Source organism: Crinia signifera, chromosome 3 (assembly GCF_055691185.1).
Source record: "Crinia signifera chromosome 3, ASM5569118v1, whole genome shotgun sequence".
Lineage (NCBI taxonomy): Eukaryota > Metazoa > Chordata > Amphibia > Anura > Myobatrachidae > Crinia > Crinia signifera.
The window spans coordinates 172,174,984-172,196,644 of NC_139219.1; the positions used below are offsets into that span (position 1 = coordinate 172,174,984).

At 40.8% G+C, this 21,661-nt stretch overlaps 1 protein-coding gene across 4 annotated transcripts in view; it reads left to right on the forward strand.

The window, feature by feature from the left end:
* Positions 1–21,661, forward strand: part of LOC146063984 (uncharacterized) — a 66,331-nt gene that overhangs the window by 33,099 nt on the left and 11,571 nt on the right. For 2 of the 4 annotated variants that reach the window (XM_083176960.1, XM_083176961.1), the window contains 3 exons: positions 6,329–6,433; positions 9,060–9,289; positions 10,190–10,345. In XM_083176960.1, coding sequence (XP_083033086.1) covers positions 9,206–9,289; positions 10,190–10,345 — 240 coding nt within the window. In that variant the 5' untranslated portion in view covers positions 6,329–6,433; positions 9,060–9,205. Of the gene's footprint in view, positions 1–6,328; positions 6,434–8,592; positions 8,877–9,059; positions 9,290–10,189; positions 10,346–21,661 lie in introns of those variants that run through there. The other 2 variants (XM_083176962.1, XR_014471727.1) reach the window with 2 other exon arrangements.

Below are 21,661 nucleotides of genomic sequence, written 5' to 3' on the forward strand. Positions count from 1 at the left end.
ACTTGTTTATTTTCACGGCGGCACTTCCCAGCAGATTGAATCGTATGCAAATATTGGATGCGATTTGCTTACAATTTGCATACGATTCGATCTGCGATGCGATTTAGTACATTCCCACTATCCACATCAGCCCGAAGCGTGGCGATCGGACATGATACGCGTCCTCACGACCTGTTCATACCCACGTCGGAATGGAGTTGATTTTATAAAGTGTGGCGAGCCCCATGAGGGGACGCGCAAAACGACCCCGAAGCTCGCCCCCGAAGCTCGGCGAATGCAGCAAAGGCCAGGAGGGAACACGGATTACTTGATGTTGTATTCCGCGTCACTTTGCCACATTTCGGGCTCATTTTTCGTGTCCCCTCGCTTCGTTCTCGCCACACTTTATAAAATCAACTTCCACTCCGACGTGGATAGTAGGGTATGAACAGGTTGGGAGGACCTGCACTGCTTGCTATGCTTTGGGCTGACGTGGATAGTGGGGGTGTGCTAAATCACATCGCAGATCGAATCGTATGCAAATCGCATGTAAATTGTATGCAAATATCACATGCGATTTGCATTTGATTTGCATGTGATCTGCTGAGAAGTGCCGCCGTGAAACTAAACAAGTACCTTCTTTTCTTTCTCCCTTTTATCCCCCTTTTTATTTTTTCTAATTAGAATGTGTCCAATACAAAGGTAGCTCCCATCTTTTGTCACACACCCCAACCTATATCACAGGATACACTGCAGTCCACTATAAGAGGTAGTGCCATGCTGTCTCATCACTAGGCCCTGCCCCTATTACAGGGAAACAACTGTGATTCATAGGTCTGCATTGTGGGGGCAGAGCTTAATGCAGGATGCAGAATTACTGGTTACTCTTCATGAGCTGTGGGGGTCTACTCCAAAAAGTTGCGAACCTCCCACAGCTTCCCAAAGCGTAAGCAAGTATGAGTTTATCTCCCATATGAGTATACATCCCTGATAAAAGACAAAAATAACTAGTACTTCATTCAAAATTTCAAATATAAAATTGCCAATCATACTAAATCCAATCTGCTACTGAAAAGACAAGTAGGTTATGTTAATATGCACTGCCTGAAAATAATGTGTCCCTTACCGATTCTTTCAGTACTTGGATAGTTTACTGATGTTCCCACCTCTCAGACAACTGGACAGTTTAATAGCATTCATATAAATGGTTGTTCTTTAGCTACATAATTTACAGATGTTTCTACATAGGTTTACATGGCTACCTTTATTACTTCAAAACAATATTTCTTTTTAAATGCTTAAAACATTGAACTTCATGTACAATATAACTACAGAGCTGTGAGTTTGCCTAACCACTACTTATCTGCTGTAAGGAAATGAAGCTGCACCTGGTGTAAAACCACTCTGTGCTAAAGATAAATGAATTGCCTTGAGTGGCAGAATGTGTCAAAAATGTGATTTCCTTGCATCAGCAAAATCATCTCAAAGTTTGTTCAAGCTCTTTATCTTAATGGAGTAAAAGGGAAGGCTGATTGTGTCACTGGGATTTAAAACTTTTTTTTTTTAAAGGCTTTGGCTTCTATGGTTTGAGCGTAATTAGTAGTTGACTGTTTTGAGATCATTGAATCACACCTAAAAGGTGGTGGGCTTACCTGGGTGTGGTGAATGGCTTTGTCTTTATAGCTTTTTTACAATGTCCCATCCCAATGGAAACGCTGGAGAGAGTGGCTATTTTTTCTATTTTACTCATATATTACTGAAGTTTTATGTGCAAAGTTTAAAAAAAAAAAACTAATCACGTGAAGCCTATACATTTAGAGATAAAAAAGAAGCATTTTCAGGGTTGGTTTCAAATGCATTCAAATGCAAGATTTACACTCATGCTTCAAAAATTTTTGAAACCTCATAAAACAGTGCATTATTCCCTCATAAAGGATCATTTATTAACCGCCAAATATGCAGATGAGTCATGTACTTAATTTTGCACCACAATTTAATTATCTTGCGCATTTATGAAAGCACTCTTTTTTATCCTTGATAGAACATTGTTTTTTAATAATTTTTTCCCTGTTTTACCAATGTTTTTTTATCAATAAAAAGCACAAGTTCTCCCGAAAACACACAGGTTCAGTGAAACAGCCCTGTTTTGGATGGAAAATGGGGCTGTTTTAAGGGAGTTTGCTTTTCTTGCCTAACGCAGGTGAAGCAATATCCCTGATAAGCCATGGCACTCGCAGGTTTATTGGGGGCTAATTAGATAACTCTGGACAAGCCTATTATCAGTGATTGCAAGTAAAAGAATATCGGTGTTCATATCTTAAGAGTACCTACCTATCATTCGTATGACCCATGATGCGGATGGAAATGCTGATAGGGCGAAGCTAAAAATTCACTTAAAGGCCGTCTGCTGTACTTTTACACAACTTTGAGTAATTAAAAATGTTAATTTATTTCCTGAAATACAGTAAGTTGATGTCTACATTTGGGTCACATTTGTACATTACCATTGTTTACTATTGTAAAAATGAATGAACTTGCATCCCTCTGAAAGTATTGGTCATTACATGATCTCCATCATTGAGGATTTGTAAAAATCAAGTAGTTCTGCAGACATAATAAGGCTCTGTGGTCACTAAGCTGGCAGCCCCTCTAATTTTCTATCAAAACATCATGCAACTAAAAAACACACAGCATTTTACCCATTACGGTACTGTATGTAATGCTTATATGAATATTGAGCTTTTTTAATCCATTATGACCAGGATAATTGTCAGAACAACCCAAGCCTAAAATATACAAGTGTTCTTTCCTCTACAGTATGTTACAGTTCCATCAGCTCCTATACCAGCACAGATAATGTATGACATACAGACTGCTTTCTTATAGACTGCATCAGTGGCAAGCTCTCTGTATTTTCTTACTTGCGTATGGAGGCCACTGAATAATACAGACATAATCTCCCTGTGCAACGGAGCTTCCCCAGGGACTTTTTTTTTCAATAGGTTTTACAAGGAGTGCATAACCTATCTACCCCAGATGGCGTGTGTGTTATTTCTGATCCCCCTTTGCCAACTGATTTGACAGGAAGGATATAGAACAGTCTAAATTAGGGCAACTTGGTAAATCTATGTAGATTAAAAAAAATCTAATTAACCATGATCTGTATTGCTTTATAGTAAGGAATTATTATATATAAATACTATATATTTACCATTATGTGTAAGACTTATATTTACACTCATTTATATCTAAACCACACTTGAATAGTATTGTAGATGATAGATGTTCGCTTAGCCAATGTACATCCAGGGCAATAACAAATATCCAATTTTCTTTATATTACTATATATTAGTATAACAAGATGATGGTAGAAGCAAAGTAGGGCCACTAAGTGTAAAACACAAATTGCCTTATATACTGATATTATTAACACCTTGATTAAAAAAAAAAATATATATTTTATATCTATCTATCTATCTATCTATTTTATATATATATATATATATATATATATATATATATATATATATATGAAAATGTACATACCTTATCACAATTAAATATATTGCACAGTGTTTGAGCATTCGCTATGCAACAGAGGGCAAGCCTCTGGTTAGGTTTAGAGACATTTTCAATAAACCAAACACTGTGGGCATGAGAGGAATATAGTGTGTGTCTTTGGCGCATGTCTGAAACTTTATTTTAATACCACTAAAAGCACATTTCCTTGTGTGTTGTACATCCCCACGTATAAATGTGCAAGGACTGAGACGTCTACTTCCAACCTCTCCAGACATTTCAGTTGCACTTGGTGCATCTTTAGAAATGAGCAAAAGCCCTATAATAGGTTCTCATACTCTTTCCTAGTACGGTCTCCAATGTAAGTGACTAAGCATCTGTGTATTAAAACCACTTCAGCAACTTGTCCGCAACACTCCTATAATACAGCAATAAGTCCAACCATTTCTACACACCTGAATAGCCACTTCCTATTGTAAGGTGCCCTGGAAAAAAACAGTTTAAGTCTTGTACCTTTGCTTCTTTGCAAAGTTAACTTATTGTGTAACCTCCTCCCTGTATCAGGTGAAGATGTAGCAAGCCTTGTAGAGAGATAAAGTGGAGAAGCTACTGTATATGAAGCAATTAATCGTCTTGGCTGCTTTGGACACCTACTCCACTTTATCTATCACCAAGTCTTGATACATCTCCCCCTTCAGTCTCCACCCAGGAATGCTCAAAACAGTTTCAATACACTTCTGTGTGCATCTAAAATACCAACTTCAGCTCTGTAGAAGCACAATCAGGATGCATGTGGGGTGAGACATTGGCGTATGTGCACCAAAAATATGCAAGTACTGTATGCCTGGCATCAAAATAGCATACAACACAGAATCAGGCCCCCTGTGTGCAGCACTGAATGCCTTTCTGGGAGTTTTTGTATGGACTACTTTTTCAAATTTCAATGGTTGGCATCACTTAACAAACCCAAATTATCACCATTTTTAAGGTAATCCAGTTTAATAGCTTAATAAACTAGCGGTAACGACTGTCGCCATGAAGATGACCCATCTTACTAAATCAACATTATTAAACTGTGTAAGAACTGCTAAAAACCAGTTATGCCAGTCATCTCAATCATCTCTTCTCTTGAAACAGACACCTGTCCAGACAACAGTCACTTAAACAAGCAAAATAACAGCTGAGCAATTCAGGACAGTTGCCTGGCTCATTTTAAGACATCTCCAAGACCTGTGCACTCTTCTCTTTTTATGAAAATAGCCTTAAAGAAACCAAATGCCTTTATGTTTGTACATGATTATAATAGTGAAAGCTTTACTAGGTCATCTGCTGTTACTTAGGACACAAGTAACGCTTCCCCCAAAATATTTTCCTTACCTAATATTATGATATAATAATAGGTAATTAAAGCTTAAGTATATGTGTATATATATATATATATATATATATATATATATATATATATATATATATATATATAAATAATCTACTGTACTAGCAGTGTTTGTTTAGTAAACTGTTTTTTGAGGCATAATGTGGCAACAACATATGGAATATAGTATTTTATTCACAAGTTATAAATAAGCCTGCGCTGACAGCCACATAGAGAGAGGGGAGTTACAGAAATCATTCATGGTTATTGGCTTCCAAGCACAGAAAGGGAGCAGTATTACCATATGGCAGTAGCCCCCATTCAGAACTGATTCAAATAGTACTAAATTCATAACCTTAACACAGTCATAGGCATAGTAGTAGTAAATGAGTATGCTAATACAATTGGTGTATATATATATATATATATATATATATATATATATATATATATAATGTTAGTTTTATATATATATATTTAAGTGAATATATATATATATAAAACATGAACACTTAAACATTGATCGCTATAGATGTGTAAGTCATTGAGCACTGCGTGCCGCACCTTTTGGTAATCAAGTGGCATGAGAGTGTGTCTTTTATACTCACTTTTCTGTCAAGAATCTTCTGAGTGCCTGCACTCCACAGTAAGGGCTCAGCAAGGTCCTGCACTTCACAAGCACTTGAGTAGCTTTCGCTCTCCAGTGCAGTCAGAGAACAACTTGCACTGTCAACTCATTGCTTTATCCACCCTAAAATGTGGATCATGCTGCCTTGTATGTCAACATGAGCATCATTAAGCAGGTCACATGACCCGATGTTTATGTATCGGTCCATGGTGTTGCAGTGGTCATGGCCAGCGATTCACACCGTATAATGTAAAGATGAAAAATATTTAATCTGTGTTTGCAGCTGTGAAAGGGGAGGGCTGGAAATGTCATCTCACTCTAGGGTAATCAAAGCACATTGCCTTCTTCCACCTGCACTGCTGGCTCTCTTGGGTTTAAAGGATGCTAATTTCTAGGTGTAATACAAAATACCACAATAAACTATTGCTATTGAAAGGAAAGACGGTATTATGATCACCTTGGATGCCATGTATCTATCAGTACTGAAAGGCTTTCCTAACTTCTAGAACTGCTGCCCTGTGGTTGATTTCTCAGCTCAGCCCTAAACATCAAGCTAATCAGTGTAATCTGGAAAATTTAAATTAAAAACATTAACATTACTCCAAATTTACCGTCTTCCCATCAGAGTTGTACCATTTTGCTGCAGATTGTTTCATTTATGTTGTGCACATTACGACAGATAACTGATAGAAATTAATCGGATCATTATCAAATGAACCGTAGAGCGGGATGTGCCATCTATTTTCAGTACATCCTTCCACTTACCGCATTGTTACTAATCGCATACATACTAACATTTGCAATTAGTAATGGGCAACTCTCCCAATAGGAGCTGCCCTTTGCGATGATCGCCGGTTACTGGACTTTTTATGGCACAGGAATCCATCTGTGCATGTGAAGAGTGGAGCATGCAACTGCAGGGAATGCTGGGACGGTCAGTATAGTGATGCCAAGATCCCAACTGTTCAACTGCCTGATAGATACGATCCCAACCAACAGGGGCTATTCTCCATCATGGGGGTACTAGCCCCTCATAGAGGGAGAGTATAACCTGTGGTGAGTGAAGCAAGCAACCAAGCCAGCAAAGGGCTTTTTTGTGCTCCCCATACATACCGGCGAGTAATACCAAACCCGTGTTTTGGATCCCTCTCAGCAAGAATAAGGAAAGAAGCACATAGCCTTCAATAGAGTTATGCCAGCAATAACTGGCATTACCCTCTGAACCAAAGCCCAGCATTGCCGAGCTTAGTACATATGGAAATTCGGTAAACCCCTAAAAATATATTTTTTATTGCATTTTTGTTAGTCCGTAGTAGTAGTAAATGTAGCTGAGAGATGGATTATGTGAGACTTTGTATTATATCGCCTAACCTCACAAACAAATGTATTTATTTATTACTTTATTTATCTATCAACAGTTTCTTATATAGCGCACACATATTCTGCAGCGCTTCACAGAGGATATTTGAACATTCACATCATCCCTGCCCCAGTGGAGCTTACAGTCTATATTCCCTACCACATGTACGGCACTGCGGACACTTTGTGGCGCCTTATAAATAAACGAACTACTACTACACACCCACGGACATTCTAGGGTTAATTTTGTTGGAAGCCAATTAACCTACCTGTATATTTTTGGATTGTGGGAGGAAACCGGAGTAACTGGAGTAAACCCATGCAAGCACGGGGAGAATATACAAACTCCACACAGGTGGGGATCGAACCCATGACCTCAGCGCTGTGAGGCAGTAATGCTAACCATTACACTGCCCGTTCTGCTAGTTTCTTATATAGCGATGCATATTCCGTTGCGTATTGCGTTGCATAAAGCATATTTATGCTGAAAGTGATCAAGTTACTTGTCCCATCCTCTCTGTAGATGTTTGCAGAAAATGGCAAGCTCATGTTCTATGTGGCTTCCTTAATAATCAAGATGCGCAGGATTGTAGTACAACACGTAAAAAGATTTGTTTTTACTGGTCATTTAGGAACAGCAATAGGTGCAAGGGTTGCCCAGAATCAGTAAGTGCTGGTTTCAGTAGAAATGTGTATTTGCAGAATAGTTATTGTAATGAACCTTGCTTTTAAACAATTGGTACAAGCAAATATATTGTTTTATGTACAATAATTAGAATAAATATACACAGCAGCACATTGAGTTAGACTGCAGGCATTCATGGTGCTAAATTGAAACTAATCTTTTGGCACAAGACAAATATTTTCTAAATTGCACCTCACTGCATTATCAACATAACATACATCACTATACAATATACAAAAAAAAAAAATTAAATCTCTATCACTTCAAAATGCATTTTCCCTGAAAAACTATGCAGTTTTGTTTTTCCATGTAAACATTTTTCTTTTGAAATTTAAATTAGGGATTTTTTCATTGCACACTGCCACATATCTTTTAAAGTCCATCCCACATTTAAGTCAATGGCATGGCTCTGAAAGAAACTGTATATCATCTCAAATCATTGTTTGTTTGTTCCCAGAGAACCATCTACTGTAAAATACATTATGAGAGCTTCCAGTCATCAAAACCTAATCCAATAGAATTTATGTAAGCAGTATGAAACACTACTGTATATAAGCTATATTTTTTCTAGCATAAAGGATTCGTCTGTTTAGTGTATAGGCCTAAATATCTTCATTTTTTTTATTTTTGTTCTACAAAAAATTGTAACATTTAGCATTTTCACATAGGGTTCCAAAACCTTATACTGGTTTCCATGCTGTTTTATCTTTTCATCTTGGATAATTAACTCCAGGACCACGGACCTCAAATTGACCTCATTTTTGGGCTCTCGTCAATTTACATGAAGTGTAGTTTAGACTTGAGCCCTTTTCCAGGAAAGGGGGAAATACTCTTTGCTAGTAAAAATGATCATTAGCAATAGGGTTATTTCGTTGCCTGAAGCTGCAGTTTTGTTTTTTTAATAATTAAAGTTTGTAATTCTGCAAAGGAAAGATAAGCAGAAAATGGAGAAAAGAGCAGAGAATAAGCAAAACAAAAACAAGCTATATAAGCAGAAAGCAAAAAAAACATTATCAAACAAGCAATATGTAGGCAGTTGGGAAAACAAGTTCCTCTTTTTAGAACCACACAGAAATATGTTCATAAATACAGAATTTCACCTTGTCTAACCATTTTCCCTTTTTTTCTGTATTTAGAAAAATCTATTTGGTGGCAAAAAAGGCAGACGTAGGCGTCTCGCCTGTACAATACGGAACTCGTTTCTCTTCAGATTTACTAGGAATGACTGTTTTCTCCTGTTCTATACCACTAGAAATGGCAGATTGTGCAATTACACATCATATGCGTACTTCTTACTACATTCCCCAGAACAGCTACTGTAGGCCTACTGTAGGTAACTATAAATGTACACAAGAGGTTTTTTTTAGAATGCTCTACAGTAATATCTATATTTTTGAGAATACAAAATAGCAAATTAATGCTTTACATGTGAACACGTTTCTATTATATCAAAGAAAAATGCACCAAATAGGGATGACCTTCACGTTCCCTCTGCTCTTTTATTACATGTCCACAGAGATGATGCCTGGCCAGAGACAGTCAATTCAGACTATGACAAGATGAATTAGGGAGTGCTGCCACAAATTTATAACTACCAAGGCCTTTCTTGATTAAATTCTCAAGACTTGAAAGTAATTTCAGCGGCATTGCTGTTAATTTAGGATGGGATCAGCATCTGGACAAATGAAGGAAGGGATAACACCTTTCCCTTCAAATGATCACAGTTTCTTTCATTTCAAGATAAATGTAAGAAATTCATACAACAATATGATCTACAGTATACATTATCATGGTTATGTTTACAAAGGGTCCAAATGCTGTTTCTTAATGTAGAAACCTTTACAAGTAAAAAAATGTTATTAGCAATCCATACTTAAGGATTAAGGGGACTATTTATCAAGCCGGTATTCCAAAAGGTATGCAGAAACTGTTGTTCCATGGCACTCTCTGCTGTAAGGAGGCGGGGCAGTAGGTGGTGCTGGGGAGGGGACATTACTTGCTGTGAAGAGTCAGTGTGTGGTTCTGTGAGGGAGACATTATGTGCTGTGATGGTGGTAGCATTTAATACTATGAGAGGCATATAATGTGCTTTGAGGTTGCAGTATGGGGCTCTGTGATGAGGCGGTATTTGGTGCTATGAGGGGGCTAGTGATGTGGACCTGTGAAGGGGGATGAGATGCAGTGCCGGTGCAAGTCACCGGAGCACCCCAGGCAGGATCGGGGGGCGCCTTGGCGATCTCCTGCTCCAAAGGGGGGGAGCAGTTCTGGGTGATGCTGCGCTGCCCGCTGCGTTGCTCCACGGGGTGGGATTGGGGTTAGCCGTGTGATGCTGTGATGCCCGCTGCGTTGATCCATGGGAGGGGGGACGGTCTGTGCGATGTGGGCACCGCGTCGCTCCACCGGGTGGGGGTGGGGGGTGCCGGCCCTGATGAGATGACAATGGAGGGGCAATTGAAGCAATATTGACGAAGGAGGCAACGGAGACGGGGAATAAAAGCTATTAGGATGGAGGGGACAATAAGGCAGGTATGATGGGGCAGTAAAATAAATGTGGGCAATGAAAAATGTATGAAGAGGCAGTGAGATAAATGAAGGGAGGGGCAATGAGAGCGATTATGTGCATTCTAATACTTTGTTTCCTGTCAGTTGCAGATTCTGGATGAGGATTATAAACTATTTTTAAATGCAAATATTTATTATCTATATCTTAAACTGACAAGTCCAAATATTTCTAAGATTTATACAATCACCAAAGGAGCTCAGAACACCAGCTGCAGCAAGTTGTCAAGACTACAAGTGCAGGTTGGACAGAACATGTCTTGAACTTTTTTTGTATGTACCCCATACCCTTAGCATGATAAAAATGGGGGATTTGATTCACAGGTAAGACAGTTCCTTTGAGGCTACGACTCCTTTTCCAGGAATAAGGTCCCAAAGATGCTATTCCCCCCACTTCCTTCCCTATCATGAAACCCTTTGTCATTTTATTCTGGATCCACCCCTGGTGACACCCCAGTACAGATGGAGCAGCTCTCATTTGATGGTCGATCACCATTGCATAATTTTTCCTCCCTTTGAGGATAACAGCAGTAAGTCTATACTTACTTTTATTCTTGACGGTGATGGTTGAAATGGGGGCGGGTGCTGACGACATGTGACAGTATACAGAACAAGAGAGAAAAGATGTCCTGTGTTGGTGCACCAAACAAAGATAAAATTTAACTTTTATTATTTATTAGTTAAGAACTGCGAGATAAAAATGACAACAAATAACAAAAACAAAGGTGGGGTTCACACAATTTAAAACCAAGGTGGCAGGCAGATGTTGCGGGGTTGTTATATAATGCTTTTACTGAGTAGTGTGCGTCTGGTCTGTCCAGATCTTAAGTCTGGCAGGTCAGTAGGCGTGTCTGAGCGGAGGTTAAGATAACCTCTTGTAATAATTGCTCCAAAACCACGGTATTCAGTGCCGGTAAGTGGGGTTAGTATCCTAGTTTACCCCTCAGATGGATGCACTGATACAGTAAGAGATCACCCTGTGTTTATGTAGATCCGGCGTGGAGACGCTCTGGGATCAATGTGGATGACTATGCACCTCAGGGTGTCTCAGCTGCGACTGTTCAGGTGGAGCCGCCTCCTAGAGTTTACACACATGCAACAGTCAGCACTGTTGTGGGGGCTGTCATGGTGTCTCACTCTCTCCTGAATGAATAAAGCTCCCACTGCTTATATATCCTGCACCAGTTGCAGATCGCCCGGTGTGTATGGTCTCTGACCTGGAAAACGTTCCATTGTAGGACCCAGGTGAATACACCACCGGTATGGCAGGCTGTGCCAATTCACTTGGAGCCGCCTCCAAGGTGTTGCATATACTGGGCAGTATGCGCAGGTTTGGGGACTAACGCAGCTTCGAGACTACACACAATCAAAATACATTTATATGAAAAATAACAAAAATGCAGACATCTGCCTGCGCACCGCTAGCCGGCACGCGCTTCGCAAATAGTAGCTTCCTCAGGGCCCTTACCGGCACTGAATACCGTGGTTTTGGAGAAATTATTACAAGAGGTTATTTTAACCTCCGCTCAGACACGCCTACTGACCTGCCAGACTTAAGATCTGGACAGACCAGACGCACACTACTCAGTAAAAGCATTATATAACAACCCCGCAACATCTGCCTGCCACCTTGGTTTTAAATTGTGTGAACCCCACCTTTGTTTTTGTTATTTGTTGTCATTTTTATCTCGCAGTTCTTAACTAATAAATAATAAAAGTTAAATTTTATCTTTGTTTGGTGCACCAACACAGGACATCTTTTCTCTCTTGTTCTGTATACAAATCTCCATGTCCTATGGTAGCACACCCCCAGCATCATATTGCTATTGAAATAAATATTTGCAATAAGGGGGTCCACCTCTCTGTGATTAGAGGTCTTGTGCGACCAACCCCCAAAAAACCGACATGTGACAGTAGCCACACGCCCCAAACAGGCATGGACATGCTTGTATTTGCAGGTGTCCGCCCATCGTTTACATCATTTCTGTAGGCATGTCCATATAATGCAGGGCGGACCCCAGCAATCTCCCCCTGCTCAACCCGTTCCTGCCCATCATTGAGCGAACACCCCGGCGGAGAGTGTGAACACTCCGAAGGCGTTTGCTCCGGGTTTGTACATGCACATATTCGCAGACCCCCACCATCGTACACGTGGACGAATTTGGTAGGACTGAATTGGGCCCTTAGTTTTTTTATCCTTTTCTGGGTAATTTTTTTCTAACTGGCAGTAGGATACATAATTATATTAGCAAAAAGCACCTATTAGAAGTACATATCAATATGAAAACAAAAGTGGAACTAAATGTAAACATAAGCCTTAATAGATTGGTATGACACACATTACGTAGAATTTGAGATGGAATGTCTTAATTCCTTAAAATACTAAATGATAAAAAGACAACTGCCGTATAAAAGATAAATAGACAGCATACTGTACTTTTATTGCTGGGTTATTAGGGTTGCTGGGTTATTAGATACTTCATACTGCTGAATGGTGCATTTAAAATTGATCAACATTTGCCGGCTAAAACTCTGTGAAGAAATAATTGCGGAACATAATTGGTGAGACAGAAAAGAGGCGTGCTAGATCGTCACACTGCCATTATGAAATGTTAGATTTTTTTTCCCATGTTTTACTAACAGGAAATGCAATCGACTGAAATTCTGGTTGTGCAATGTGTTTCTCTACTATGAACAACTGTGAACAAGGTGCCCTTTGGCTATATTCCTGTGTGCAAAAAAACCCTGGTTTCTTTGAATATGTCAGAATGATTATTTTAACTGGCAATGTTGTGGACCAAAAGCATTGTAATATATTACTCACATGAAACACATCTGATATGGCGGAGACACCTCATAGTCTGTGTTCAGTGCTACTAAATGTGAAATAGCTAGCAATGTTTAGAAATAATCTAATGCAAATCAATCTGACTTGTGACAAACGGAATATATTGGACTGCTCTCCATAAGGGGTGCCGGATGACGATCTGACAGTGGGGATCCCGACGTCGGGATCCCAACTGCTGGTGCCCTGACAGGGGGGATCCTGACTCACAGGGGCTATTCTCCCTTGTGGAGATCCACGACCCCCATAGAGGGAGAATAGAACCTTTAGCGAGCCACCGGGCCTGCAGCGTGGCGAGGTGCTTCTTTGCGCTCGCCCCCCTGTCGGAGCACCGGCAGTCATGATCCCGATGTCGGGATACTGACAGTCAGAGGCGCATACCGCACCCCTCCATAAGCTGATGTACGACTTTAAGAACTGAGACATATGGTAACGGATAGAATAATTTATATTTGGGTAATATAAGGCCAAATAGACTATTAGTGCTCTGGATGAGGCGCCATGGGACACACCTTGCTGCTACAGGTTGAGTATACCTTATCCAAAATGCTCGGGATCAGAAGAATTTTGGATAACGAATTATTCCGTATTTCAGAATATTTTTAGATTTCAATGATGAATCTTGAGGTATCTTGTATTTATGTTGTATAAACACATCAAACACATGAAATACACACAAATATATTTTATTTGTGCATGAAACAAGGTTTCAAAAAACAAGACAAAGTTAGTGTACTATCTCAGGTACTGAATTTGGATGACAATCATGTCCCCAGTAGTGCCAGTTACAGTGTTTTTAGCAAGAAGCGTAAACTGTTTATGTTTTACTTACGGAGGCCAACTGAAGTTTGGATATTAGGCATGCTAAGTAGTTGCCTACAATTCAAAACACCAACTTAGTCAAGCATATTGGTGTATCCAGTTGAGTGTCTGCAGCAAGTTATTTATGATCAGGGAAGTACCCAGACCTTGGGGCCCCATAACAACATTTTGAAAGGGTAGCCCCCCCATGCTTCTAGAGAGAGACACCTTTCTCAGCAGCACCCCATAGTAATGCCCAAGATCATTGAATGCCCCATAGTAGTATCGTATTTAATGATAAGTCACATAGTAGTGCCCTAGTTAATTATATGCCCACAGAAGAGTCAAATTTCATTGTAAACCCCATAGAAGTTCCCTAGTAAATAATATTGTAGTGTAGCACACAGTAATCCCGATTCACATTATGGCATAGTGTACACCTAGTATGTATTATTTCTGTACTTGTGTAGTTTCACGGCAGCAGCTTACGCTACATTTGAAATTACGTTATTAGCATAGCCCAATGGCTGCCTTACTTGTGTAGTTTCACGGTGGCAGCCTAAGCTACGATATCAGCGTAGCCCAACGGCTGCCTTACTTGTGTAGTTTCACGGCGGCAGCCTAAGCTACGTTATCAGTGTATGTTAGGCTGCCGCCGTGAAACTACACAAGTAACTACCGTACTGTTGCCAGGAACTGCAGGCGTCCCTGGCAAGCCTAGTGAGCGCCTCTCATACAGCACTGGCGCCCGCATGATCCCCTCTCCGGCGGGATCTTGCGGGCGCCGGCGGAGAGGCGCTCCATCTGTTTGAGACGCTCCTGCGTCTGAGTAACTATTGCGGCAGGGTACAGCAACCCTGCCGACAGGGTTAGGAGTTCGGTAGCGCAGAAGAGGGGTAGTCTCCTGCACAAAGAGGGGGTGCGGACGCAAGTGCGTCTCATGCACAATGAAGGAGGCATTTACCAGTGCTCCATGTTACATACTGGCAAATGCCTCCATTTGATACCCCACTATCCACACCAGCCCAAAGCTACACCCATGTATATGATGCTATTCTCTGTTCCCACATAGCCTTTCTGTACAGCCCTGTCATATACTTATTGTAGATTTGTTTCCCTAGTATGCGTATGGAAGACCCCCAATGGCTAGAGATCTGTAATAAGAGGCAATACTGGTGGGATTATTTGTGTTTCAGCAAGTATGTAGAATAGACATTGTATGTATTCCTGGCATAAGCATGTTTTAGATGTTAGCTGGTAATACATACAAGCAGCATATATAAAGCAGCATATATATGAGGAATCATTGCAGCGCAGAGGACAGATATAGGGCGGTATTCAATTGTCCCGGCGAGCTGCGGTCAGGGGGAATTGTTTGTTGAGGATACTTTTTTTGAAGAGGAAAAGCCATCCGTGCCGTCCAATCTAGGAAATAGAAGTTCCCTAGTAAATAATATTGTAGTGTAGCACACAGTAATCCCGATTCACATTATGTCATAGTGTACACCTAGTATGTATTATTTCTGTACTTGTGTAGTTTCACGGCAGCAGCTTACGCTACATTTGAAATTACGTTATTAGCATAGCCCAATGGCTGCCTTACTTGTGTAGTTTCACGGTGGCAGCCTAAGCTACGATATCAGCGTAGCCCAACGGCTGCCTTACTTGTGTAGTTTCACGGCGGCAGCCTAAGCTACGTTATCAGTGTATGTTAGGCTGCCGCCGTGAAACTACACAAGTAACTACCGTACTGTTGCCAGGAACTGCAGGCGTCCCTGGCAAGCCTAGTGAGCGCCTCTCATACAGCACTGGCGCCCGCATGATCCCCTCTCCGGCGGGATCTTGCGGGCGCCGGCGGAGAGGCGCTCCATCTGTTTGAGACGCTCCTGCGTCTGAGTAACTATTGCGGCAGGGTACAGCAACCCTGCCGACAGGGTTAGGAGTTCGGTAGCGCAGAAGAGGGGTAGTCTCCTGCACAAAGAGGGGGTGCGGACGCAAGTGCGTCTCATGCACAATGAAGGAGGCATTTACCAGTGCTCCATGTTAAATACTGGCAAATGCCTCCATTTGATACCCCACTATCCACACCAGCCCAAAGCTACACCCATGTATATGATGCTATTCTCTGTTCCCACATAGCCTTTCTGTACAGCCCTGTCATATACTTATTGTAGATTTGTTTCCCTAGTATGCGTATGGAAGACCCCCAATGGCTAGAGATCTGTAATAAGAGGCAATACTGGTGGGATTATTTGTGTTTCAGCAAGTATGTAGAATAGACATTGTATGTATTCCTGGCATAAGCATGTTTTAGATGTTAGCTGGTAATACATACAAGCAGCATATATAAAGCAGCATATATATGAGGAATCATTGCAGCACAGAGGACAGATATAGGGCGGTATTCAATTGTCCCGGCGAGCTGCGGTCAGGGGGAATTGTTTGTTGAGGATACTTTTTTTGAAGAGGAAAAGCCATCCGTGCCGTCCAACCCCCTCACTGGCCACTCGATGTATGAGAATTTCCCAGAAGGGCGAGGTGCACCGCAAATGCAGCAAGCCAGCTGTATATAGCAGTGAGCCTCGCTGTTTAGACATCCGCAGTCACTGTTTCCACCTTGCTGAAAAGAACCAGCGAGGTGGAAATGGCGAGTGAAGAGGGGTCAGTTGAATACTGACCTGCGAGCTATCAGCACTGCTCACTGTCATAGCTCCCCTAAAGGCATTGCATAAACCCCATAGTGCTGGTAAATCACAGCTCTGGTACGCATTTGCAGGACAAACAGCAACAAATTTTTAATCAGAATCGTGGTCTTAATGGGTGTGGATCATTAGGACGGAAGGGCGACATGCATTAGGTCGACCACTGAAGGGCGACAGGCCTTAGGTCAACACACTCAAAAGGTCAACAGGCTCATTATGTCGGCAAAGCATTAGGTTGACATTGGGAAGGTTGACAGTCAAAAGGTTGACCTGGGTTTTTCACAATTTTTGTCCCAAATGTCGACACAGCTGACATGGTCATCATATCGGTGCACCGCGTCCCCTCGCATGGCTCGCTGCACTCATCATGCTTATGGCACGTTGCCTCGCTACACTTGGCACACTATTCTTTTCTCCCTCCACACCTTAGTGGATGGTAGGGCATGAAATCCCGCCTGTCGGCATATGGCGGCTCAAAAAATATGTGAAAAACCCATGTCAACCTTTTGACTATCCCAATGTTGACCTAATGTGTGTGTCGACCTAATAGCCCTGTCAACCTAAAGTCATGTCGACCTTTTGAGTGGTCGACCTAATGAATGTTGACTTTTTTAATGTCAACCTAGTGACCATATACCGTCTTAATTCAGCACAAAGGTCTGGCAAACTATTGGACAATAAGAAAGCAATTGGAAATAGAGAGAGAAAGAGAGAGAGAGAGAGTGTAGTCAGAATGACAGCAAACCGGTCAGTAGAGGAAAAGTCAGGGAGCAGGTAACAAACAGCCAGATGCAATGGAGCTAGAATGAACAACGCGTCTCAGTCAGATGGAGCAACTCCTGTAGGTCTGGACATCCATAATATCCTATAGAAGCCTAGATATGAGGTTTACATATGACAGAATTGCCTCACATACACAGTTCACTTCCTTAGATGCCATGGACCGGCGTGGGTGAGTTTGTCTCATTTTTAGTCCGGAAGCAATATTTTTATTATATTGAAGAGGGACACAACCAGGCAAATGAACTACACAACCTGCTGACCAAGCCAGACTTCCTGACAAGACCTCTCTGCAAGCTCCCTTCTTCCACATACTATATTTATCGCAAACTTTGCTAGAGCGCTGTCACCCATTTTTGGAGTACATAGGGGATTGAGGAATTTGCCTGGGGCTGTTTTAGCTGTGCTTTTAAGATTTTGATGTTGTTGAATATTACGAATACTCATCTATATTGCATTGTAAATGTGATATTTCACTTAATAAATGCTATTACCAAATAATTAATATTTACTTATAATATATATAATATAAGATAATATATCTTTAGATATTCATATTATTATTTTATTTATTGCTGGGAGGGAGGGTTGCATATGTAACCATGTGACAGTGGGCCTAATTCAGACCTGATCGCAGGACAAATTTGTATAAAAAAATGGGCAAAACCATGTGCACTGCAGGTGGGGCAGATGTAACGTGCCAAGACATTTAGATTTGGGTGAGGTGTGTTCAAACTGAAATCTAAATTGCAGTATAAAAATAATGCAGCCAGTATTTACCCTGCACAGAAACACAATAACTCGCCCAAATCTAACTCTCTCTGCACAGGTTACATCTGCCCCACCTGCAGTGCACCTGGTTTTTCCCATTTTGAGAACAAATTTGTCCTGTGATCAGGTCTGAATTAGGGCTGGTAGTCTGATATGTACATTGTTAAAACTGCCCATTTAAGATGCAGAGGTGGCTAATTGTTTATGTTACCTGACATATTTATAAACAGAGCTTGTTGAGTTCTGATTTCCATAAATAAATGTTTCACTCAAAGCCTCACACCAGTGGTTCTCAAACTCAGTCCTCAGGTCCCCACAGAGTTCAACTTTTCCAGGTCACCCGCTGACACGTTTTAAAAGATCCACAGATAGAGCTAATCATTTCACTTGTGATTCTGTGAGGAGGCCTGCAAAACATGCAGTGTGGGGTCTTGAGGACCGAGTATGAGAACCTGTGCCTTACACCATCTTAGAACATCAGTAATAGTCCGTAATAGTCTGGCTTCTAATAGGACGCGCCCTTCGGGCAGTCACACTTTCTGTGGTAGTCTGATGCTTTCCTCTATATTAAAACAGTTGGCACAATTTAGTTTAATTCTCTGCATTTAATAAATTGTAAATGATGTCTTAGCTGATGTAAATAAACTATTGTATAAACCTGAGAGGATGTACTGCCTAGAAAACACAATTAAATAATAATTATAAAGTGTTTTGAATTTATTACATGGAACATAATAAAAGAATATTGTTTTTAGAGATTATTTTCCTGCCTTTCATTGCCATCCCACAGCTGTAAAAGACTGATAAGTAATCGGTTGATAAAGACTTCTAAAATGTAAAATCTAATAGTGGACAGAGGTAAATGGATGTACAAAACAGGTTTAAATATTTACGTTTACGTTCTCACCTTCAGCACATAAGGATGGAGCCTTGCCAAGCAAGTACTTTCACAATGTGTCCCTGCCAGAGTGTAATGTCTTATTAACTTAGAAAGTAGAGCATGAGCCGAGGGCACATCTCTTAAGCAGGATACGTGGGAGCCTCTGCAATCCTTTAGCCAGACACGTAAATACAATCTTCTTTTTCTTCCCTTCTAAAAATACAAGTACTCGTGTGTGAGTTGGACAGAGCTTATAGAGAGGAGGAGAGGAGAAATCAGCACACTGGGTCACCTTCCTGCCACCTGTGACATCACACTTGCTGCCCTGATTCTTACATTAATACCTCCAAGCTAAAAACAATAGTCCAGCCATTAAGCACCTCATAGTCTGAGATAAGAAAGCTCTAAGGAGATAATAATCGGTGCATTTAGCTGGATTCCAATCATTCAGCTCCTTAATCATTTCTTCTCTGGAACCCAAAGACATTGGGAGAGCCCTGCTCTACTTGAGACAGGAAAACACAGGAAAAAAGTAACGAGGGGCAAGAATACACAGAACTGTGAAAGAGAGAGACAGAGGCACGAAGACAGAGATAAAGGAAAGACGAAGAAATAGGAGAGCAATGAAGAGAGAGAGAGAGAGAGAGGATTTTACAGACAATCCCCTTCACGTGAAATGAAAACATTTCCTAATTGCCATTAGGGAAAATAGGTTAAATACCAGCCATATAAGCTGCTAAATACTGGCAAACAGATTAAAGCAGGGAAGACATTTGAAGCAGACACATTTCATTTAGTCAGTGCTTTGTGTCCTAATTTGTCCTTTGACTGGTACTACACTTAAAGAAGATGCATCACTTCCTAGCACTTTATAAAGTTATAGCTTTAGTTGATGTTTCACAGTGGTGATTGCCTCCTGAGGGGGCGAGCAGAAATGTAAAAAACGTCCATGTTTTCACATATTTTTCTTTTTGGGCCTAACGCTTAAATTGGGTATAGCTGGTTTGCATGACTAAATACAGAACTGTTGGACACGCCAAGTACGAAAAACAATGGGGTTCCAGTGGGGTTTCATTTGCATATTGCTTTGTCTATAGTGAAGGCTATATGCAAATAAGGGTACTTCATTTATAACATAGTAACATAGTAATTAATGTTGAAAAAGACATTAGTCCATCATGTTCAATCTATTTGACTTGTAACTACTGACTTAAGTAAGTCATATCTATAGGATTCCCTTAGTGGCCAAAAATGTATACAGTTTTGATTTAAATTAATTAACAATTGTTACTATAACCACCCCCATTTGCCATCACTTACCGGTATTTAATCCATTTAAACATAATAATTTTATAGTACCTTGCATAGGTGCACACTGCCAATCAGTGGCACAGAGCAAGGGGTGTTGTAAAGTACTAACTACCCAGGCCCAGGTCTGATGGAGGGTCCCATTGGGGACCCCATTTCCTGGCATCAGCAGCAGCTATTCTTAACACAACACATGCTTCATTGTGCTGCGCTGCAGTGTGGCCAGGGAGGAACTATTTATTCTAAAGGTTGCGTGGCACATGCCTCATGGAAGTAGGCCACGCCCCCTGAAAAATACCTGCCAGGTTCTCTACTGCCCTGCTGCCAATGTAAAGTGGACAGTAATGCATATACTCGCTTGCGAGCAGGGCCCTCCTACCTTTTGACTGTCTGTAAATACCCTGTTTGTTGTATCACTGTCTCCTTTTGTAAATACTCAAAAGGCAAGGATCTCGGTACTTACAGTGCAGTTAGGTACAGTGCTATTTGAAACAATAACAACATTGACTTTTAAAAACCAAGTTATGCTAATAACATGCCTGCTAATTTCCCTGGTAATATAATTTACATATACATAATATGTACACTACCATTCAAAAGTTTGGGGTCTCCCAGACAATTTTGTTTTATACATGAAAACTAGCGTTAATTTATCAAATGAGTTGCAAAATGAATAGAACATATAGTGGAGACATTGGCAAGGTTAGAAATAATGATTTTTATTTCAAATAATAATTTTGTCCTTCAAACTTTGCTTTCATCAAATAATACTTATTTCTCAGCAATTACAGCATTGCAGACTTTTGGCATTCTAGCTGTTAATTTGTTGAGGTAATCTGAAGAGATTTTGCCCCCACGCTTCCTGAAGCACCTCCCACACGTTGGATTGGCTTGATGGGTTCTTCTTGCATACCATATGGTCAAGCTGCTCCCAAAACAGCTCAATGAGGTTGAGATCTGGTGGCCACTCCATTACAGACAGAATACCAGCTGCATGCTTCTTCAATAAAATAGACCTTGCTTGTGCATTGGGTTATTGTCCTGTTGGAGGAGGAAATTGGGTCCAATCAAGCGCTGTCCCAGGGTATTACATGGCGTTACAAAATGGAGTGATAGCTTTCCTTATTCAAAATCCCTTTTGCCTTGTACATATCTCCCACTTTATCAGTGCCAAAGTAGCCCCAGACCATCACATTACCTCCACCACGCTTGACAGGTGGCGTCAGACACTCTTACAGAATCTTTTCACTTGTTCGGCGCCTCACAAATGCTCTTCCCGTGATCCAAACCCCTTACATTTTGATTTGTCTGTCCATAACACTTTTTTTCAATCTTCCTCTGTCCATGTCTGTGTTCTTTTGCCCAAATTAATCTTTTCCTTTCTTTTGCCAGTCTCAGATATGGCTTTTTCTTTGCCACTCTGACTAGAAGGTCAGCATCTCGAAGTCGCCTTTTCACTGTAGACGTTGACA